Below are 25,115 nucleotides of genomic sequence, written 5' to 3' on the forward strand. Positions count from 1 at the left end.
TTCTTGCATATTTTAGTTCCTCAATCAGATTTGATGATTATATTAGTATTATGTCTGTTGATTTATTATCTTGGTTTTTTTTTGTCAGAGCCATTTAAGGCTTGCTGTATGATAAGGTCGGCTTTCCTGTGAATTTGAGGTCTGTTCCGTTTGGCTATTTGACGTTGTCTCCTTGGCGTTTACTCCATATGTATACCCGTTCGTTTGCATACTCATTTAGCAGATTTATGATATATCTACAGTTATGTAAAAACAAAAAACTAAAAGGACTTGGAGGCGAAAGGAAAGCTGAGAATATAATTTCAAATCACTGTACAACGACAAGGATTAATAAAATGTAAACTAACAAAATAAATATTTATTTAATAAACAAGATATATGCATTCACCATATGGTTATTATGATTTTTTATTTTGGACAGATAACAAAGTCTTTTCCCAGGCTTGTATGAAGAGCAGGTCACTTATATCTATATAGTTTCTGACATATAACTGTTCATAAACTTCTCTGATCGTATTTAAATTCTTAGCCTCCGAACTGCTTAGAAACTCAATCAGCTGATTGCTTTTTTCGTATAAATCCATCTCAGCATTAAAATCTTTGAGTATGTTATGTGGATTTCGTTCCTGGAAAACACAAGGCGGTAAAAAGGCTAGATAAATATTTTTCTTATGTAGGAAAAACTGCGCAATGTAGCTTCTCCAAATATCACTCACACGCCCATTTACACTAACCGGAAGCGGCATCAAATCAAATGACGATGAGAACCACAAGGTAGCTTGTGCATTGAATGGTGTATACGAGTGTCTTGGAATTAACAACGCCTGTTTATTGTTGTTACTGAAATTAAAGGGAACTTTCCTTGTAAGTCTATAAATAGCATCAACATCCGGTTGTTCGTTTGCAAGTGCTTGCATTATTCCAACTTGTTTTTGATTTTCTACATAACATGCTTTTGGTATTGTTTTGTTGTCTTTAATTAACTGCAATGGAAATCCTCTAGGCCACGAATATGTCTCGTTAACTCCAAAATATGGATATGGACTAACAATCTTAGTCACATATTTAGTACATACCTCGGCATAATCGGTAGCAGTGCTGATGGAATTAAACTTCATTGTATCTACTATACCAATGTTATCATCATCAAAATCCCATATCATTTTTGCCTTGTGCTGAATGGCATAGATATAACCAATATTCTTTCTACCAAAGTGATTAAATGGTATTGCTTCGGCTAACATTGGATAACGATGTTTCTGTTCGACTATTGTTAAATATTTTGTGTTCTGATTTGACAAATGTTTGAGATATATGTGTTTCGGTGGTGTTTTAATATCAGCAACAACTAAAAGACACCAATCATGTAGTTTATCTATATATTGTACAGCTTTTGATGGAGGAAATATCGTTGTGACTACTGCCCAGTTGTTACATGTTTTCTCTGTCGGGTTAGGAGTTATCGACCAATAATTTTTCAGGGGAACTACTGGTATACTTCTGATCACATTTCCAGAAAATAGGGAACCAGTAACAGCACCAGCTAGCGTACCATTAAAATCATAGACTGTTTTCTTGTGTGCGTCTTTTGTTTGAATATAATTCATTGGATCTATATTTTGTGGGAATTTTACTGGACTGGTTTGCTCGTGCAATTTGTACATTTCTAACGGGAGAGCTTTGTGAAGGAGAACATTATCTACACAAGAATCTTTATTAATGTATCTTGCAAAAACTTGTTCTCGATCTTTGCGTCTCCATACCATTACAATTCTTTTGTCATCCGCATGTGTGTCAACGTCATTGTATATTGAAAGCCAATCGTACAGCGCTATGTGGGCAAAGTTGTCACCAATTAAATCTGTATGACTGTCGCAGTTTGATTTACCGCAATATTTCCTTTCCACAATTCTTTTTACTAAATCTGTTCCAAGAACTACAAACATTTCATCAATTTCAGGTGCATTCGACGTTGTTCGTCTCCAACCATATAATAATGTTGGTGTTAAGAGTTCATGCAACCGCGTTGTTATTTGAGGAATGCATAAAAATACGTCATCGTCCATCTTTGCTGCTATCGAAGCATCGGGGTAGTTCGTATGGATATATTGCAACCATTTGTATAGTTTCTCACCGAAACTAACAGCCCATCCATGGGTAGTCACATTTAGATACACAATATCGTTATACATATAATTTTCATGAATTGATGCATTAGACGGATAATCAAAAACAAATTTATAAACAATACGGAAAGGTAGCTGGTCTGCATATTGAACCATTGTCGAAATCCATGTCTTCCTTTGTGCCGCCCTCCGGTCAGCAGTGTTGTCAGTTGTTAAAATTCCAATTACAAAAAGAGGCTTCTGTTCTGTATCTCTATTGGAAACAATTTGTTTTCCCATGAATGTTCGTACTTTCAAGCTTATTTGGAATAAAAACAAGATCGCAAATAGGACGATGACAAATTTGATATATTTTAATTCCATCCTAGTAAGACCTTTTCTTGGTAACATGGTCCGTCCCTATAAAAGCTAAAAAAAAAAAGTGAAAAAAATCATTATCTTGATATAAGAATTTTGCAACGGAACGATTGGCAAATATGGGTATATTTAACAGAAGATTAGTTTTGTGTCAGCACCTTCATATTTAGTTTAACGCAAAGTGCACCACTAAGTGAAGGTATTAAATTGCATGTAAACTTTAAGCTCGTACTGAGAAAAGGATCCAGAAAGACTTCCAGATTTAATGATAATTATTAAAACAGTCACAGTGTAAGTGTATGTTGCGACATCTCCATCTAGCGTCAACTTGCCTTACTACTTATGGAAACCATTTAACTTCAAAAGGGGAGGGGTATGTTTTTTTCCTAATTATAGTTATAGTGCTAAATTTTGAAGAAAAAAAAATATTGATAGTGCGTCGAAAAACTTAAGATAAATTCATAAATTTCTTTGTGCGAAAAAAAAATCTAACTAAAAAAAAGTATAACCCCCATTTTTGACATAAAAAGAATAGGTGTTCTCTTGGTATCTGACAATTTTGTTAAATCGAGTGAACCCTTACTGGTCTAAGCAAAGTAGTTGGTATCAAAAATCTGAAATAAGGGCTTAAAATTTGAAAAAAATGGCAAAAAAAACAGGGGGGTTGGCCTATTTCAGGGCTTCTAGAGAAAAATAATGAGGTTGTCACGGGGTATGACTATATAGGTCTTGTAGAGGAGAAACAGTGGCTTCTTTTGCGCAAGGTATCGAAGGGCGCTATGTTCAAAAATCTAAAACAAGAGCTTAAAATTTGAAAAAATGGCAAAAAACCAGGGGGGTCAGCCTATTCAAGGGCTTCTAGAGAAAAATAACGAGTGGTGTCACGAGGTATGACTATATAGGTCTTGTAGAGGAGAAACAGACGCATATTTTGCGCAAGGTATTGAAGGGTGCTATGTTCAAAAATTTGAAACTAGAGCTCAAAATTTGAAAAAAATGGCAAAAAACAGGGGGGTCGACCTATTCAAGGGCTTCTAGAGAAAAATAATGAGGGGTGTCACAGGGTATGAATATATAAGTCTTGTTGAAGAGAAATAGGCGTTTCTTTTGCGCAAGATATCGAAGGGCGGGCGCTATGTTCAAAAATCTCAAACTAGAGCGTAAAATTTGAAAAAAATGGCCAAAAAAACAAGGGGGTCGGCCTATTTCAGGGCTTCTAGAGAAAATTAATGATTGGTGTCACGGGGTATGACTATATAGGTCTTGTAGACGAGAAACAGGGGCTTCTTTTGCGCAAGGCATCGAAGGGTGCTATGTTCAAAAATCTTAAACTGGAACTCAAAATTTGAAAAATATGGCAAAAAACAGGAAGGTCGAACTATTCAAGGACTTCTAGAGAAAATTAATAATGAGGGGTTTCACAGGGTATGAATATATAAGTCTTGTAGGATAAACAGGCGTTCCTTTTGCGCAAGATATCGAAGGGCACTTTGTTCAAAAAACTGAAACTGGAACTCAAAATTTAAAAAATAGCAAAAAACAGGGGGATCGGCCTATTCAAGGGCTTCTAGAGAAAAATAATGAGGGGTGGCACGGGGTATAACTATATAGGTCTTATAGAGGAGAAACAGGCGCTTCTTTTGCGCAATGTATCGAAGGGTGCTATACTCAAAAATCTGAAACTAGGGCTCAAAATTTGAAAAAAAAATGGCAAAAAACAGGGGGGTCGGCCTATTCAACGGCTTCTAGAGAAAAATGAGGGGTGTCACGTGGTATGACTATATAGGTCTTGTAGAGGAGAAACAGGCGCTTCCACTAGTAATTCGAATTTAGCTTGAACGGACAAAAACGCCTTACCGGCATTTAAAAAAGATTAATGAAAATTGAATAGAGATTGACAAAAATTAAAAATTATTTTTAATGCATTTCAATCATTATCAAATCATTTTAATACCAGTCAAGTAGATTCCCTAGCGGTAAAACAAGATAATTTGAGATGTGGTTAAACTGCGTCAAACTAATTAGCCACGCCCCCGTTTAACGGAATCAAACTGATGTTAAGTCCATTTAAACTTTAAAGTGTCCGCCTTTTTGTCAGGTAAATCACTCAAGCAGAACAACATCCCCGTGTATCTATCGTCTGAGACTACTATAAATAATATTCTTTTCACCAGAAATGTGAATTATAAACAAGCGTATGAGTTTAGTAATGACTAGTATATATCACTATCGGACACGCAAGGCAGACACTGGCGTAGCCAGGGTTGAAATGATGTGGATGCCTTCGCCGAGCGGAGCGAGGCGAACATTTTTTTGGACTATTTTATGCAGAAAATTATATTTTTTTCAGACATTGCTCCTGTAAGCACATGCACTCCCCTAGAATCCGACATTGGTTAAATGTTTGTTTAATTTCAAAATACCCACCAATCCATATAATTATATTTCAAACAAAATTTTAATGTTTTTCTCGAAATTCTCGAAATTGAATGTAATTCATAGTTTATTTATTTGATGTAAAAGTTTCCAATCAATCTTATATTTGACATCTCATAAACGGCCCCATCACAGCGGCACTTCTGTATAAAGGAACTGAAGTGATCCCCTTTCCTAGCATTTCTCAAAAATCGGCCCCATCACAGCGGCACTTCGGAATATAGGAACTGAAGTGACCCCATTAACGCGTCGCAGGGGACATAATCGAAATACCTGGTGTCCGTCCATCCGGTCTTGTTTGCACTCTCATGTGTATAATTCTTGCCAGATTGTTATATCATCAGCAATGACAATTTCGAAAATAAGTCCTAAGCTTTGACCTTTTGAAATATAAATTATCACGGAAATCCCATTGCATTTTCTCTGAAGCTTTTATTTCTCCATTAAAGGGAAACTTCGCAAAAAAATCAAAAATTGATATTATGTTCATTAGGCATAAAAATGCTCAAATTTATAGATATTATAGTTTTATTCCGCTAGATAAGCGATCACCATCGATTTTAAATTTAGAGAATCATTTCCATCCGTTCAGCCATTTTGTCTTCGTTCCCGGATAATAAAATCGATATGTCTATAAACCCAAAAGGAACAAAACTACAGTAACCGATGTAGTCGTAATTGCATGTCGATATCTTGGCAATCGTACGGTTGTTTTATCCGACTTACTAACTTCAAGTTGATACGGAAAATATTCTTATTTTTTTTAAATTACCACGGTCTTTTGTTTTTAAACTGTTGATATTGGAATTAGGTAAAAAGTCAAAGTTGAAATCATAAATAAGTGATCCGTGAAAATTGTTTTCGAAAATCTAATTTGTTCATAATTCTTTAAAGTAATAAACTTTTTTCAAATAACTTTTAATCTTCCCTCATCTGATCACCAGCATGGCTACAGGTATTACTTTCAAAGGTATTGGGAGGGGTGTGAGGTGACACGTCCAGGTATTCAAGCGATTTCCTGTCGGGCTTGCAAGTTCATGCATCGTTTCACTTCTGCATGTATTGATCAGTGTACACGGCTGATAACTTATAACTTTCCATTTTGAACTATCAGATGTATGATATACAACTCTGTCTTACTTGTCATTACTAAACTCATACGCTTGTTTATAAATAACATTTCTGGTGTAAAGAATATTATTCATAAAAATATAAATAATACCCAAAAAATAAGATTTGATGGAATTAAAATCTATTTAAATATTTTTTCCAAGGGTGAATTTGGGAAAATGTAATATATACTCATTGTCAATGGTGAAGGACAGATTGGAACATACCAGAAATATTGATTTATAAAATGTACGCACTTGCCGATGATTCGTTTATACGACTGGGTTGAAAGTTATGGAACTAAAGCGCAATTTAAAATATATACATGTATACATTAAACATAAGAAAAAAAAACATATATTTTGAATAAATTGGGATAAAAGTTTTGTAAATAGACTAGTCCACGTATGCCAACAGAAGGTAATCATCGAATGTCGATAGACTATTGTATACCAGAAGAAGAAGAGAACCAATTTGATTTAAATAAGGTCGATGTATAACTTTTGCTTTGGTTCATTGAAGTTGTCACGGGAAATAGTAAAATCACAGATTTATATTTCAATAAGATTGTTCTCGAACAAAGGAAGGAATTCGTCATCACAATTGTAATATATGCCACTGGACGAACACTAATTATCCCCAAGGGATGTGAATATTTTGCTGGCAAACTTTTGAGTATCAAAGTTTCAAATTAATTTCGGGATTTATTTTCTCTCTTTGTATTCAATAACAGAAAAAAGAATAAATTACTTGTCCGCTAAATAGGGGTATTCTTGTCAGATAAAAGACTTTTAGTTACATTTAAAAAAAATATGGAAATATGACATTAAATTGGTTCTGTCGTTTTTTTAAACATCGTTAAAAAGATGTGTGTCTAAGGTGAACGCCACAAGACAAGAACCCTGTAATACTAGTACGAGAGTATAGCATTTAAACCTTGCTTCTCAATAATATGGTTGTATCGGAAATCTTTTCATACAAATTGACAACTCATGGTCCGATATGCATGTACTATTTGCCACATAACGCCCATAGATCTTTCTACCATCATCATCTTATTCTTTGATATTGCTGTAAACATCGATGGTTCACACCCAAACAAAATGGGAGTAATGGACCCTCAGAGCTTCTCCGTGTTATACACTTGTGGAACTTAATTCATAGACGAAATTTCTGTATTGAAATGAATCTACATCTCACAAACAGGATTTTCAAATAATGATTTTGAGTAATCACCTTACAAACCAATATAAAAGTATGGCAAGATATAACCATGAAGGAATTTAGTTTTTGTCAGTCGCAAGAACTCATCACAATCATAAACGTATACGTATATATGCATGCAGTTTCAAATATCAAGAACAAGCGGTCGATGTCGATAGTCCGTTTTCTAACTGTTCAGAGTTAGACATGTCACTAGTTCATTCTTGGAAGCCTTCATATTCCCTGTCCAACGATGGGAACTCTTTCTGTTTGTATTGACTATAAATGCTTGTATGGTAATTCTGTCGTTTATCTGTACAAGTGGTTGCATTTCCTCTCCTTTCCCAACAAACAAACGAACGAAACGCTACTATTTTGCTTTCTCTGGAGCTCATCCTCAGTGGCGCTTATACGTCAGGAAACTTACGTGTATGTATACTAATAATGATTGTTGCAAGAACAACGATGTATGGACAAACTATTCTAAATTCGTCAATATCAGTTATGCATGACTAAGATATAAGTTTTATTACAACTACTGTATTACTTATTTGGATTAATGACGGCTATCATGTTCAACATTGCACAAAATATTATCATAGAATTTAAAAAAAAAAATTGTCAAAAAAAATAATGCCTTAGCTTAGATAATTGGTATTCTTTTCATAAAAAGTTCGTGTAAATGATTGTCAAATGAATTTAATTATGCAAGAATAAAATGTTAAAAAGAAACTAAAACAAAAAAATCATGCATTTTTCAATTAAAAACTTTAAAATTGCTATAGTTTTATAAGAATTTAAACACAGCCAGATTTGAATACAAGTTAAAAAATTCCGGTAAAGTCAATGATATCAAACAGATTGGCAATGGTATAACAAATTGGGTAATATTGCATTTAGTTTTTATTAAAGATTAAAACTACCATTTTTTACTTCATTTACGCCAATTACCGCCAAGAAAGTAATCAAAAATTGTTTCCTTTTATTTTTATACACTTTCGGAATTACGAATCTGAAATTTTATTTTCAATTAATTTACACAATTTAATTATTGTATCTTTATTCTCATCGTGTATTAAACTCTTAGTGTATTAAAATCGTGACAGCATACTCTTTCTAACCCTTTCTGTTTATCCTTTCCAAATAACAACATTTATACCTGTGTACGCTTGAACTCACACCTGCGGCTAAATAGCTACAAGGTAAACAAATTGACCTCAAGCCGAGAAATATACAGTGACCTTTACAAAATAATATACACACTCTGCTCACACTTTAGTTGCATTGAAATGATTATCAAAACAATAACGGTAAATAGAACTGAAATAATTTCAGTTCAATATCAGTAAAAATGTTCAATAAATATTTTATGAAAAAATTCTCAACAATAATTAATGAAATTTATTCGAAAACATTTACTAGAGATAATTTAATAGGAGTTTAATTCATCAAAACAAAACGGTATATGCATATTCATTTTCGTTCATTCTTGTATTGTGGTTAATGACTACGACCATTCGTCAGCTGTGCGCTTTTAATTACGTATATTGTCGATAATCTATAAGAGTTAAACAGATTTTATTTTTTCCCAGAATTCAATAAATCGGGCTAATACGTCACGACCCACTCGAGAATTCAACCAAAAAAGTTTCAAATACTTGATTTTCTCCGTTATTAGAAGGAATATAAATTTAAAACTTTGCAAATGTGTTTTTTATGTTAAGATGAACATAATTAGATGATAAGTAAAAAATCGCGGAATTTCCCTTTAAACTTAAAAGTCAAAGCCTTTTAGGAAACGATATCAGATTATGGTGGTTTAGTTGTCAGTTATGTTGTTAGTCAGTTGTGGAAGCCATCGCTGCGCTAGGCTCAAATTCAGATGAAACATGTCCGATGATCTGTGCATCATCCTCTGCACTTGCCGTAGCCGACGACGTAGTCTTTTTACGAAAAAAAATCGAGAACACTTTTCTGCGATTTATCCATCTTGTTTTATTACATGAACTAAATTATCCTTAATGAAAGACCACGCATACTTCATCGGAAATATTTGGATGTTATCCTCATGTTCTAACCCTTGTTACATATGGATACCTCCGATGATTTTACTTTATACCTCCGAGTTTAACTGCTGCGAACATATCTGAGCATACATGCAAGCTACGCCACTGAGTTATAGGTTTGTAAGAGCACAATTACGACCTTTTTTCGCAAGTCTATTTAAAAGACCATACCTTACTTACATGTCACGAGTTTTCATTTTAGTAAGCGATATTGAAAACGAATAATTTGATATAAAGAGCTATTTTATTTTTAACAGATTGACATGATTGTTCATTCGTTTATTTTAATTGTGAAGCATGCCGTTTATCAATCTAATTAAAAACCGATCTCTCATCGCTCCTGTTTCTGATATGTCGCTGGCCGTTTATATGTATTCAGATTAAGAATTTTATTAAAGTCTTACCCCTTGTATCACATTATACATTCCAATATGCATATACGTATATTATATTGGAAAACATATATAAAACTAGTCCGAGATTACTCTGACGTCTAACGGCTGTTTTGCCAGACAAGCTGGGGCCGTCCCACGTCCGAGATTACTCTGACGTCTAACGGCTGTTTTGCCAGACAAGCTGGGGCCGTCCCACGTGCCACGGCCCCAGCTTGTCTGGTAAAACAGCCGTTAGACGTCAGAGTAATCTCGGAATAATATAAAACATATATAAAACTAACCCCTAGTTTAAAAATATCGATAACGCTCGGGGCGGATTAATGATAGATACACGAGGATGCTGTTCTGCTTGAACGATTAACCTTACAAGAAAGCGGACACTTTACAGTTTTAATGGACTTAACATCAGTTTGATTCCGTTTAACGGGGCCGTGGCTAATTAGTTTGACGCAGTTTAACCACATCTCAAATTATCTTGTTTTACCGCTAGGAAATCTACTTGACTGGTATTTAAATGATTTGATATTGATTGAAATGCATTAAAAATAGTTTTTAATTTTTGACAATCTCTATTCAATTTTCATTAATCTTTTTCTAAATGTCCGTTCAAGCTAAATTTGAGTTACTAGTGGAAGTGTTTCTCCTCTACAAGACCTGTATAGTCATACCCCGTGACACCCCCAGACGCGTAGCTATGTTTACGTCAAAACGCCCGGGCGTACACTTGAATTTTGATAAAAAAATAATTTAATCTAAATAAATTGAAAAAAAATGGTTCTTGTAAATCTTTCTTCAGACAGTTACTGAATCAAATGGTACCGTGTAATATTTTGTTCATTTTCTGTCAAAGTCTGAATCTACTGTGTACTTATTTTCCCTTGGTTTAAAGCAGTTCATTATCTGCTGAGTTTGCATTTTTATCGAGCCTGCAACATTATTTTGCGAAAGCGAGACATAGCGATTATAGATTGTGTTGGCGTCGTCACCACATAGGTTAAGTATGTGTTTCAAGATGTTTTTTTAATATCGTTGACTTTGTCAAACCTTCATGAAATTTTCAAAAGTTGGACAGGAGCTTTTTGTGATCAAAAGACATAGAATATCCAGAGCATAATGATGAAAATGATGAAATATTTTTTTTAATTTTCCCCTATTTAACTGATAAAAAGGAATTTCTTTTGAAGTTAACAAGTAGATACAGGCTATGGTAAAAGTTTGTTACACATCAATTACTTTGTCAAACCGGCCTTCATAGAATTTTATGAATATTTGAAAGTATTTTTTTTTTTCATTTTTCAGTTGCAAACGGACTTATCTTTTCGCAATTAGAAGATGGTCTGGAAATATGATTTTTTTTACATGATAAATTTGAAAACCTTCAGAGATTTTCATAAAACATGGATAGAAGTCAATATTCCAGGTCAGAAAAAAATATCTTAAGAAAATGTTTGATTTTTTTAAAACCTGATTTCTGTAATCCTTTTATACACATTTTAAAGTAACTGGTTTGGACATATTCTTTAACCCAATGACCATTAGATTCCAAAATCAACACACTATGAATAAATTACACTTAAGAGATAAATAAATCAGACTCTAAATTATGTGGCTATTGATGAGGTTTTAATGACAGAAAGGGTTTGTCTTTCTCCATGACTCGTTTGCTTCAGGGGGCTTCGCCTACCTGGAACCCGCTACCAGTGGATGCTTTAACCTGGACCCGATGGGGGACTCTTACCCCTCGCTGAGGTTTTGGGCCTACGCTTGAAAATAGCCTAGCTACACCACTGACCCCTGATCATTTTCCTCTAGAAGCCCTTGAATAGGCCGACCCCCTGTTTTTTGCACAAGGTATCGAAGGGCGCTATGTTCAAAAATCTGAATTTAGAGCTCAAAATCTGAAAAAATGGCAAAAACAAAGGGGATCGGCCTATTCAAGGGCTTTTAGAGAGAATAAAAACAGGCGCTTCTTTTGCGCAAGATATCAAACGGCGCTATGTTAAAAAATCTGAAACTACAGCTTAAAATTTGAAAAAAAAATGGCAAAAAAACAGGGGGGTCGGCCTATTCAAGGGCTTCTAGAGAAAAAATAATGAGCGGTGTCACGGGGTATGACTATAAGTATTGTAGAGGAGAAACAGGCGCTTCTTTTCCGCACAATATCGAAGGGCGCTCTGTTCAAAAATCTGAAACTAGAGCTTAAAATTTGAAAAAATGGCCAAATAAACAGGGGGATCGGCCTATTTCAGGGCGGGCTTCTAAAGAAAAATAATGAGAGGTGTCACGGGGTATGACTATATAGGTCTTGTAGAGGACAAACAGGTGCTTCTTTTGCGCAAGGTATCGAAGGGTGCTATGTTCAAAAATCTGAAACTAGAGCTTAAAATTTGAAAAAAATGGCAAAAAAAAAAACAGGGGGGTCGGCCTATTCAAGGGCTTCTAGAGAAAAATAATGAGGGGTGTCACGGGGTATGACTACCGGTATATAGGTTTTGTAGAGGAGAAACAGGTGCTTCTTTTGCGCAAGGTATCGAAGGGTGCTATATTCAAAAATCTGAAACAAGAGTTCAGAATTTGAAGAAAATGGCAAAAAAACAGGGTGGTCGGCCTATTCAAGGGCTTCTAGAGAAAAATAATGAGGAGTGTCACGGGGTATGACTGTATAGGTCTTGTAGAGGAGAAACATGCGCTTCTTTTGCACAAGGTATCAAAGGGCGCTATGTTCAAAAATCTGAAACTAGAGCTCAAAATTTGAAAAAAAGGGTAAAAAACAGGGGGGGTCGGCCTATTCAAGGGCTTCTAGAGAAAAATAATGAGGGTTGTCACGGGATATGAACTTATAGATCTTTTAGAGGAGAAACAGGCGCTTCTTTTGCGCAAGATATCGAAGTGAGCTTTGTTCAAAAATCTGAAACTAGAGCTTAAAATTTGAAAAAAATAGCCAAAAAAACAGGGGGGTCGGCCTATTTCAGGGCTTCTAGAGAAAAATAATGAGGGGTGTTACGGGGTATTACCATATATGTCTTGTAGAGGATAAAGAAGCGCTTCTTTTGCGCAAGGTATCGAAGGGTGCTATATTCACAAATCTGAAACTAGAGCTTAAAATTTGAAAAAAATGGCAAAAAACTGGGGGGGGGGGGGGGGGGGGGGGGGTCGGCCTATTCAAGGGCTTCTAGAGAAAAATAATGAGGGGGGTCACGGGGAATGACTATATAAGTCTTGTAGAGGAGAAACAGGCGCTTCTTTTGCACAAGGTATCGAAGGGCGCTGTGTTCAAAAATCTGAAACTGGAGCTCAAAATTTGAAAAAAAATTGGTAAAAAACAGGGGGGTCGGCCTATTCAACGGCTTCAAGAGAAACATAATGAGGGGCGTCACGGGGTATGACTATATAGATCTTTTAGAGGAGAAACAGGCGCTTCTTTTGCGCAAGATATCGAAGTGAGATTTGTTCAAAAATTTGAAACTAGAGCTTAAAATTTGAAAAAAATAGCCAAAAAACAGGGGGGTCGGCCTATTTCAGGGCTTCTAGAGAAAAACAATGAGGGGTGTCACGGGGTATGACTATATAGGTCTTGTAGAGGAGAAACAGGTGCTTCTTTTGCGCAAGGTATCGAAGGGTGCTATATTCATAAATCTGAAGCTAGAGCTCAAATTTGAAAAAAAAATGGCAAAAAACAGGGGGGTCGGCCTATTCTAGGGCTTCTAGAGAAAAGTAATGAGGGGTGTCACGGGGTATTACTATATATGTCTTGTAGAGGAGAAACAGGCGCTTTTTTTGCACTAGTAACAAAGGGCGCTATGTTCAAAAATCTAAAACAAGTGCTTAAAATTTGGAAAAAAAATGGCAAAAAAACAGGGGGTCGGCCTATTTCAGGGCTTCTAGAGAAAAATAATGAGGGGTGTCACGGCGTATGCTATATAGGTCTTGTCGAGGAGAAACAGGTGCTTTTTTTGCGCAAGGTATCGAAGGGTGCTATACTCAAAAATCTGAAACTAGAGCTAATAATTTGAAAAATATGGCAAAAAAACAGGGGGTCGGCCTATTTCAGGGCTTCTAGAGAAAAATAATGAGGAATGTCACGGGGTATGACTATATAGGTCTTGTAGAGGAGAAACAGGCGCTTCTTTTGCGCAAGGTACCGAAGGGCGCTATGTTAAAAAATCTGAAACTACAGCTAATAATTTGAAAAATATGGCAAAAAAACAGGGGGTCGGCCTATTTCAGGGCTTCTAGAGAAAAATATTGAGGGATTTTACGGGGTATGACTATATAGGTCTTGTAGAGGTAAACAGTCGCTTCTTTTGCGCAAGATATCGAAGGGTGCTATGTTTAAAAATCTGAAAATGGAGCTCACAATTTGAAAAAAATTTGCAAAAAACAGGGGGGTCGGCCTGTTCAAGGGCTTTTAGAGAAAAATAATGAGGGGTGTCACGGGGTATAACTATATAGGCCTTATAGAGGAGAAACAGGCGCTTCTTTTGCGCAAGATATCGAAGGGCGCTATGTTTAAAAATCTGAAACTGGAGCTCAAATTTGAAAAAAAGGCAAAAGACAGGGGGATCGGCCTATTTCAAGACCTTCTAGAGAAAAATAATGAGGGGTGTAATGGGGTATGACCATATAGGTCTTGTAGAGGAGGAACAGGCGCTTCTTTTGCGCAAGATATCGAAGGGCGCTATGTTCAAAAATCTGAAACTAGAGCTTAATGTTTGATAAAAATGTCCAAAAAAAAACAGGGGGATCGGGTTTTTTCAGGTCTTCAAGAGAAAAATAATGACGGGTGTCACGATGTATGACTATGTTCCGGACCATATGAGTATTTGGACCATACGCATATGGTCATGACCATATGCGTATACTCATATGATCACTCATACGCGTATGGTCCGATCGTACGCATATGGTCGCACAATATGAGTATAATACTCGTTTGGTTATTAACGGGCCGGACCATATGAGTATTTTGACCATATAGGTATTTTTTTTAATTACATTTAAAAGTTTCAATAATACAAAAAATTTATCTAAAAAAACAATGATGGTTTACTTATATGACAGTGTATTATTTTTAAAATTTAAACATTGATACCATAGTTAGTTTTCATCTCTAAGAACATTCTTGTATGTAGGCTTGGGGTGATATTTACTTCCACACGGTATCATAGCTTTTTTGCATTTGCAAGTCTTGGTTGTGCACGATCCTTTTCATATACACCTTTTGTTTGCGAGTGAAAAGCTAGCCTTTTGTAGCTGCGTACAGTGATATCATCGAGGTCTTGGGCCATTCCGATATGTCCATCGGCAATGACCATCGGTTTTGACCATTGGTTTAAAATGTGTTTATCATAGTTTTCGCACGGGATAGTAAAAAAAATAAAATTAACTATGTGAAACTTCTAATTTTTATTTAGCTAATTTTTATTATAATATAATAATAAAATCATCTATATGATAGCGTCTTTTTAATGAACTGTCATACCATATGAATAGTTTATAACTTTAAAAAGTAAACTGTAAAAGAGTGTAACAGAGTGTTAATTACCCCGACCATACGCGTATGGTCGGACCATATGAGTATATACCCATATGGTCATGACCATACGCGTATGGTCCAAATACGCATATGGTCCGGAACAACTATATAAGTCTTGTAGAGGAGAAACAGGCGCTTCTTTTGTGCAAGGTATCGAATGGCGCTATGTTCATAAATCTGAAACTGGCGCTCAAAATTTGAAAAAAATGGCAAAAACAGGGGGGTCGGCCTATTTCAGCGCTTCTAGAGAAAAATAATAAGGGGTGTCACGGTGTATGACTATATAGGTCTTGTAGAGGAGAAACAGACGCTTCTTTTGCGCAAGGTATAGAAGGGCGCTATGTTCATAAATCTGAAACTGGAGCTAAAAATTTGAAAAAAAATGGCAAAAAAAACAGGGGGGTCGGTCTATTTCAGGGCTTCTAGAGAAAAATAATGAGGGATGTCACGGGGTATGACTATATAGGTCTTATAGAGGAGAAACAAGCGCTTCTTTTGCGCAAGATATCGAAAGGCGCTATGTTCAAAAATCTGAAACTGGAGCTCAAAATTTGAAAAAAAATGGCAAAAAACAGGGGGGTCGGCCTATTCAAGGGCTTCTAAAGAAAAATAATGGGAGGTGTCACGAGATTAATGTTTTAAAAAAAAGGCAAAAAAAACAGGGGGGTCGGCCTTTTTCAGGGCTTTGAGAGAAAAATAATGAGGGGGTCACGGTGTATGACGTTATAGGTCTTGAAAAGGAGAAACAGGCGCTTCTTTTGCGCAAGATATCGAAGGGCGCTATGTTCAAAAATCTGAAACTAGGGCTCAAATTTGAAAAAAATGGCAAAAAACAGGGGGGTCGGCCTATTCAAGGGCTTCTAGAGAAAAATAATGAGGGGTGTCACGGGGTATGACTATAGGTCTTGTAGAGGAGAAACAGGCGCTTCTTTTGAAAATGAAACAGAGGAGCCACCAGAGAGAAAAAAATAAGACTAATTCAGTCCACAAATAATAGGATATCCCAGGCGGAAACCCAGTTGAAATTAAACAAAAGAAATTGAACTGTTTGTTAGAGTAGGTAAAAAAGCAAAATTGATATATTTGAAGTGTTTACATCTGTTTCTATGAGATTTAAAAGTTACACAAAGGTGCATAATTTAGAATTTTATGCATCTAATATACGTTGTTTTACTTGAATTATAGTATGGAGCTTAAAGATATTTGTAAATTTTTAAATTATAGACAAATTTTCATAAAACAGTCGATTGTTGCAGATTCAAAAATCCAAGTGGATCTATTTTGTGCATAAGCATAAAATCTACAGAGAAAAATCCACTGAAAAATAATAGAATGATCTTTTTAAAGCATTGATTTGCATCTCTGCACGTCCTGAATTCCCCTTGTTTAAAAGGAGCTGTAAAATCATTTCGATATATTTTGAATTTATGTAAATATTTTTACCTTCAATGTAGACTATTTAGAGTTGATCCATTGACTTATTAATACCTAAATCGCAAGACATAACATAATAGGATTTGAGATCCGATTTGACAATTATACATGTTAAGTACTGTGACAGACGAATTAAATGCGTATTTGTGCATCCGGAATCTTTTAAGTCACTTGGGGAGATGTATGTGAAGTAAGCAGCGGGTTCACCGGCTACTAGCAGTCGGTTCGATATTCAAATTTAGTTAAAAATCATCAATATTAAAAATCATATTAACAAACATTAAAAGCATGAAACTCAAAGTTAAAAGGAGTGAAAAGATTAATAGGAAATTGTGATACCACTCTTTCAAGCTGTCTTAAATTATTGTTGTCCTCAAATACAAACCCTTATATAAATCGCACATTTATCGTTATGAAATATAGATTTTTATCAACAAAACGACATCAAAGAGGTACTTGTATATATACTTTTTCTAGAAATGTAAAAAAAACCAACATGACTCTTTAAACATTTAAAAATGTTTATCCTGCAATTGGGTGTCCTAATATACAGATACAGCCCTACAGATATCGCTATGCTGTATCTGTATACTATACAGATACAGATATCGCTTTAAAGCTCCGCCCACTGCCGGACTGAGTATTGTTTGAACCTGTGTGACCTCAGAATGTGTATTCCAGTTGCATTCCAATGACGATGACAATTGTCGATTTCAAAACCTTGAATGTGTATGATTGTGTTACAAAATCAACCATGTCAATTTCAGCATGCATGTTTAGTGAATGTCAAGTCTGAAGCGTAGGACAACCCGTACACTTCTGTTTCAAATTTGACAATGTTTTGTTATTTCTTTTTACTGTTGAAATTAGTTGTTATGTTAAAATAGATAATTATTCACCTTGAGCGATGTATTATTGTTGACCATTCGAGATTCTTTTTTGCGAACCCGTCTTCAGCGTAATGTGTGATTTTGATATTACTACGCGGGCCTCAAGGGATTACAAATCGAAAATAAATGCTAAATATGTTAGTGTTTGTGTCTTTCAAAACACAACCAATATACAGAAATAATTGCAGGATAAAGACAATAACTGTCTAGTGTCTTTAAATATCAGCTGTATTTGTACTCGGCTCGAAACAGGTGTAGTAGCTCGCTAAAAGCTCGCATACACCTTGTTTTCTAGCCTCGTACAAATACAGCTGATATTTAAAGACACTAAACAGTTTATATATTGTCTATATATTTACATGCGCATGGAAGTTATTTAGAAGTTAAAATGTTGAAAAGAAATCCTCCGATGAAACGTTGCACATGCACAAAACTTATTTACAGGAATATTAATATTATATTCACGAAGCACTCATAGTACGTTGGTCAATATGTAGATTTGCTATTAAAATATAATAAGCAATGTCTAACTAAATAAAATCTATGAACGGTCGGCGCTGATTTAAAGTAATGTCTTCTCCATGACAGTCAGTCTTGAACATTAAAAGTCAATATCAAATAAAATACACTGCTATTTTCAGTGTTTGGTACAGCCTGGCTGTCACTGCGCTCAACATTTCAACATGCGATTTCTATGGGCAAACCAGAACTCTCTTTGTCAAAATCCAAACATACTATCCACTCTTATCTGTGTCCACACTTGTATCCGGCTTTAAAGTATAAATAGAAATAATTATGGAAAGCCAAAATGAAAAGAAATGTAAAGTGAAAACCTACAGGAGACTGCTAGAAAGACGTTGAGACCCATCTGATCTCTCAATCTTTCTAATATTATGCATATAGTAACTTAATACAAAGATATAAACAACACTAGAAGGAATTTGAGCAAACTTCTTGTCTTCTATGTGTACGGAGGGCTGAAACTGCTAGTTTGATATTCAAAATATATAGTGTAAATCTATCTATCTATCTATCTATCTATCTATCTATAGGTGAAATTGGGAATTACACGTAATTACTAAACAATTCAGTAAATACCTGTAATTACTAGTCGAATTAGTGATTACATGTACTTACTTATTGCTTGAATAATTCCATAACAAACAGTATTCATAGATCAGGACAATATGAGGAAACTCAGTCAACAGAATATAGTGCCTTAATATAATACATATAGACATTAAGCCCGGCACCGAGTCTGAAATATGAAATATAAAGCATAAAATATATAAATGTACATAATGTGCAAACAAAGAAAAGAAAAAGAAACAAAATTAAGTACATATATTTTTCAATCTATTTCAATCTCATTTAAAACTCACTACTGATGCCAAATTATTTTATAATTAATGCAATAATTAAATAAAGTGAATATAAAAACTAAATATGTAAAATGAAAGAAATAAAAAAATCTTCACAGGTAACATCCAAAACCACCTTATTTAAAAAGATTTTTTTTTATTATTACTTTAAAGTGTACTATTTTACTCTTAGAAGTTCTATATAAATGTAGGATCCACCAAATCCATTATGTATTTTACATTATTATGAAATTGCTACTTAACATATTCAGTCTATGGAAGAAGCGTATCGATAAAAACTTTTCTTATATCACATAGCGATATTGTCTAATATCAAATGTAAATATGCAGACATTCCATGCGGAAAATGCTGTTTTCGGCAACGAAAAATTAAGAAAATACTAACTTTAAAACTTATTGTTCAAATATAAACAACAATTGAGTCTAAATATACATTCAGAAGTTAGGGAGAAGCTAAAGTTTATGTCCGTGTAAAATTTGAAGTGCTGTGTTTTTCTTATATACATAAATAAACAATGTGATACTTTTAAAATATCAATACGATACTTTTAAAATATCAATGCGATACTTTTAAAATATCATAGCGGTGTTTTTGTTAAATCAATATTAGTACCGATTAGTATTAATATTAGACTGTTGTACCCATATTTTGAAAATTTTACCTATTATGTCTGTTTTATTCACGCATCGTTGTAAATATGACAGAATTTGATGAGACTGTCATACACGTGACAGGTTAAGCGCTATAAAACAAGGATCAATTCACCATTTTCAAAATTTGAAAATGCCAGTACTGACGGTTAGAAAAATGACAGTTGTTATCCATTCGTTTGGTGTGTTTTATCATTTGATAAGGGACTTTCTGTTTTGAATTTTCCTCGGAGTTCAGCAATTTCTTTAATTTTACTTCTTAGTAGTATTGTATGTAAATAAGCAGTTTTAAGACCATTGCTTAAATTCAAATTGTTTTTGGTAACATCTTACAAATTTCTCAATTGGTTTTGAAAGCAATACTAATCAAAAAAACAATGCCGTAATCAAATAGATAAGTATCAAAATGATTGTTCATATATATAACATTTAGCAAATTTCATAATGAACGCACCGAAATAATATATATCCGATATGCACGCAACGCACGCATGGATGACTTTCTTTATTGATAACAATGGAACTAACTTGTGACAAAGATGAATCATACTGTCCTCGTTCAGATTGATTCGACAAAATCTGACCTGTATTTTTGAATCTCCTTTTTTATACAAATTAGACCGTTGGTTTTCCTGTTTGAATGGTTTAACACTAGTAATGTTTTTGTTCCTATATAGCGTGGTGTTCGCTGTGAGCCAAGGCTCCGTATTTAAGGCCCCACTTTGATCTATACTGGTTTACCTTAAACAAATTATTACTTTGAGGGAAAGTTGTCTCATTGGAAATCATGCACCATCTTCTTATATCTATAAATCTCTTAGTCCTCAAACTGAACGATCTAAATTTATAAATATAGAAAAGATATATATGTTACAGTGAATTTGTATAATCAGGGATTATGTAGAATCCCTGATTTTTCAGGGAATATGTAGAATCACTGAAATCATTAGTAATTATATATAATCCCTGAATATGACCAGTGATTTTACATAATCACTGAACATTTTAATAATTATTCTACATATTCCCTAATATGATTTCAGGGATTATCAATAATGTAAGGATCCTTTGTTTGTTAAAAAATAAATAATATAGACAAATTATCATTTTTTTCTTTCATATTCCTTGCCAGATGAAATAATTTTGCTTTTAAACACAGAGGATAAACTTAAATATATAACCAACACAGGGTTTCGAGATAAAGTTGAAGACTTCAAAATTAATAATAATCAACATTCCCTTTATAGCAATAACTTTACATGTATTGTTTGTTACTATTTGTAAATCCACAGAGCTTGTTATTTGTGGTACAAAAGATTATGGAACATCTGATTTGTTGTGTTTTTTTTTTGTTTTTTTATTATTTTTTTTTGTCAAATGAACAAGAAAAATTCAACTGAGAGAACTTACGCATCTAAATGTCATGATGATAAAACAAGCAGAACTATGGATTGATAAATAGAACAAAATTTTAGAGGAAGCTGGTATTTGGTGTAATATTCTCCTAGCAATTCCGCAGGGAAAAAAGAAAAGGGAAACCCAAAAAACATAATCATTGTTCACAAAAAGTCTGAAAAAGAATATTGCCTGGCAAAATTCTTGGTATTTTGCTTGAACAGGTTCAAGGTTGCTCATTCCCTTTTTTTTTTGGATACCTTGATGGTTTTACTGAACACTTTATTTTTCTTAGGCGTGTCGAAAAATTTGATTCGATATGTGAAGGAAAAGGTTTTTTTTTAATGTGGATATTGTGATAGAAACAGATGTGAAGTAATTATTGCGTTTAAAGGGGCACTAGCTACGAGATATATAAAAAATCTAAAGTTTGATTTTTTTTTGTTCAAGCAATAATGAAAGTGAAATAGTGAAATAACAATTCGCTTTTTGCAGCCAAAAAGGGTCAATTTTGTCAAATTACGCTAAGAAACATTGATAATTAGTGTTTCACTTGCAAGTGAATGAGTCGACCTCTTTAAATCTGTATTCATGTGAACTTCATTTTAACCCCTATAGCTAGAGATTGACAACGCATGCATTGTACGTGTACTGGTTATTTAAAGAAATAAAATGTCAACAATGAACACTGGTATTAAAGAGATAATAGTAACTGCAATTACGATTATCCCAATATGGCGACGGTAGATATAGGTAAAATCTTTACACTCATTTTTCTTAAATGTAGCATGCTTTTGTCAATAGTTACTCAGCTGCAAGGTTTATCTATACCAGTACATCATATTTGAATCGTAAAGGTGCACTGGATTAGTCTAAGTGCTTTGAAAATTGCCGTCGAAAAATTCGGGATGATAATCGTAACTCGGAAAAAAAGATAATCGTAATTATGGTATTTAAAAATGGAAAGATAATCGTAACTGGAAAGTGTTTTATTGATATTGACACTTAAAACATATATCTAATAGCAAATGAAGTTATGTCGATGAATTATTTACGAAACGTTCCAACATCTTATGACATTTCTTTTTATGCATATATTATTAACAGTTCTTAGAAAAACAGCTACATATGTGTATTAATTTATGTTTTTTGATTGAGTTAAGTCTGCCAATTGATATTTTAACGTGTGTTTTTCTATGTTGTGATGTTATGCTATTGTTTTTTTACACTAGTAATTTTGGGGCCCTTTATAGCTTGTTGTTCGGTGTGAGCCAAGGCTCCGTGTTGAAGGCCGTACATTGACCTATAATGGTTTACCTTTTTATAAATTGTTATTTGGATAGAGAGTTGCATGTCTCATTGGCACTCACACCACATCTTCCTATATCTACATACTAGTATATCATAAAATTTGGATTTTTCAATAAATAATGCCGTTAGTTTTCTCGTCTAAAGTGTTTTACATTGTCATTTCGGAGCCTTTTATAGCTGTCTATGCCGTATGGTCTTTGCTCATTATTGAAGGCCGTACGGTGACCTATTTTTGTTAATATCTGAGTCATGTTGGTCTCTTGTGGAAAGTTGTCTCGTTGTTAATCATACCATAGTTTTTGGCATTTTAGCTACTTCATGACTGTCACTGAAATTTCGATATCTCAGAAAATAACTATAAACAACACAAATTTAATTTTGAGTTATAACAATATGACATCCTTTAAACAGTTAATGCTATATAAGAATAGAGAAAGGTTGGGATTTTTTGTGTATTATGAGATTAAGTAACGTGGAGTTCTTTGACAAACATGGATTTGTGTTCTCTTATAGTTTAACCAAAAGCCCGAAAATGAAGAATTGAAGTTGATGTGGCTTTAAATTGTCTTACAAGGAATACTTATTCAAAGAATGACTGCAAAGTGGAGAATAAAATAACGCATATTCCGCAATATTAGAAACAAACTAATTCAAAAATTCATAAATACTCGGTATATGAAAAGTATGATGCATACATATGCATGGAAGATATTGTAGAGACAAATATTGAAGGTACTAAACAAGGAACATTTTTGTATTTGCATACTTGCCATACAATAAGTTATTTTCTATTAAATGAAAACAAAAATTAGCCTAACCTAATTGTCATGTATTTTTCTGAAGCACAAAATATTTGTTGTAAAATCTATAAAAATCTTTGTAATTAAACAAGTTCCGACTGTGATGATAAACATGTTATGCCTTCTGATGTAATTTATCAATATACATACTATTTGTGTGTGTTTTTTTCAGTCCGTCAAGTGCTTCGTATTAAGACTATAGGTAAGGCTAAAAAAAAAAAAAAAAAAAAAAGTAACTATAAACAAAAGTAACAATAAACAAAAGTAACAATAAACAATAGTAACAATAAACTGTAACTATTTTAGATCCTTTACCATACACACTGTTTAAAGAAACGTCTTAAAATACATGGGTATTTGATCAAAACATTTGAAGTAAATTTTTAAAATCATATATTATATCAGTATAAAATAGAAAAAAGGGAATCAAAGGGGAAAAAATGGACGGCTATATTTATTGAATTATAAGGAAAAGGGAAATATGAACACTCATATCTACCGATAAAGGTATCAACTGTTAAATCCGATAATGCAGTTATAAAGTTATTGACGGAAACTTTTGTTCATTTCGCGCAGAATTTTAATATAAACGTGATATTGGAGGCAAAACATATATATGACATATGAAAATGTGGTATACGTGACTTTCATTTTGAGCAATGAATTGAAAGGATTGCACTTTTGGGATATGGGATATAGCTAATCCCCCCTCCCCCTCCCCCCTAAAAAAACCAAACAAAAACGGACTAAAACGCGCACACAACATTGAAACTTTGAAAAAAATCAAAATATCTACTTATCACAATAGCTGTCTCGACAGCTGCTTCATTTTCCGTATCTTTAACAGGTACATGTATATATCAAAAGGTTCACCAGCTAATAGAAATTTATTATAGGATATGCATGTCACTTGATGATCGCTGTATAACATCTCTTATATTATGTGATACCTCGAAAGCTTTTGATGGCATAGTGGCCTCTTAATAAAACTAAAAGCGTATGGTATTGATGGAAATCTGTATAAATGGTTTAAAAGTTATATTTCAAATAGAAAACAAAGCGTTTTCGTTTCAAATGCCTATTCGCCTTTTGATAATACTAATGCAGGAGTTCCGCAAGGCTCTGTATTAGGTCCCCTACTATTTCTTATTTATGTAAATGACATAGCTGATAATTTGACAAGTCTAACTCGATTGTTTGCTGATGATACATCTCTTTCTTATTCCAGCAATAACCCTTACACTATAGAGGATGTCTTAAACAGCGATTTAGAACAAATTTCAGTATGGTCTACAGATTGGCTTATTAACTTTAACCCTAATAAGACAAAGGCTATGATATTCTCCTGCCATACTTCCCCAGATGATATTGAAATAGAATTTCAAAACCAATTAGTAGAATTTGTCTCCTGTCATAAACACTTAGGGATTACTTTTGATTCCAATGATAAATTCCATACACATATAGAAAATATTTTAAAGTGTGCAAGCACGAGATTAAATGTTCTTAAAAAATTGAAATATGTATTGAATAGAAATTATCTTGCTCGTATATATTTAACTTTTATAAGACCCGTTATGGAATATGCATGTGAGTTATGGGATGGTTGTACTCAACAAGAAGCCGACAATTTAGAACATGTTCAGTTAGAAGCAGGGAGGTTAGTAACTGGGTTGCCCGTGTTTGCTAGTCGGGAAGCTATATATTTTGAAACTGGCTGGCAATTGCTTGTGAACAGAAGAAAATCCAGAATGCTCAATATGTTCTATTCTATACATAATGAGACTGCCCCTGATTATCTCTGTGATTTAATGCCCCCGCTTGTTGGTCAAGTATCTAACTACGATTTGCGAAACAGTAATAATTATGTAGTTCCCGGTTATAGACTAGACATAACTAGAAAATCCTTTTTCCCATCCACTACTTTTGAATGGAATAGCCTTCCCCCCGACATACGTACGTCCAAAACATAAATATTTTTAACGAAAGATGAAGTCCAATTGATACAGCCACCTTCCTATTT

General features: G+C 34.0%; 1 protein-coding gene across 1 annotated transcript; it reads right to left on the bottom strand.

Annotated features, from left to right (window-relative positions):
• Window positions 1–390: 390 nt before the first annotated feature.
• On the bottom strand, window positions 391–23,300 carry LOC139524286 (uncharacterized; the record flags this gene model as incomplete). The annotated part of the gene is given in 2 exon segments (XM_071319024.1): window positions 391–2,534; window positions 23,243–23,300. A coding segment is annotated over 1 exon segment (2,118 nt). The 3' UTR covers window positions 391–398.
• Window positions 23,301–25,115: the final 1,815 nt, after the last annotated feature.

Source organism: Mytilus edulis, chromosome 5 (genome assembly GCF_963676685.1).
Source record: "Mytilus edulis chromosome 5, xbMytEdul2.2, whole genome shotgun sequence".
In the NCBI taxonomy this organism is placed as follows: Eukaryota; Metazoa; Mollusca; class Bivalvia; order Mytilida; family Mytilidae; genus Mytilus; species Mytilus edulis.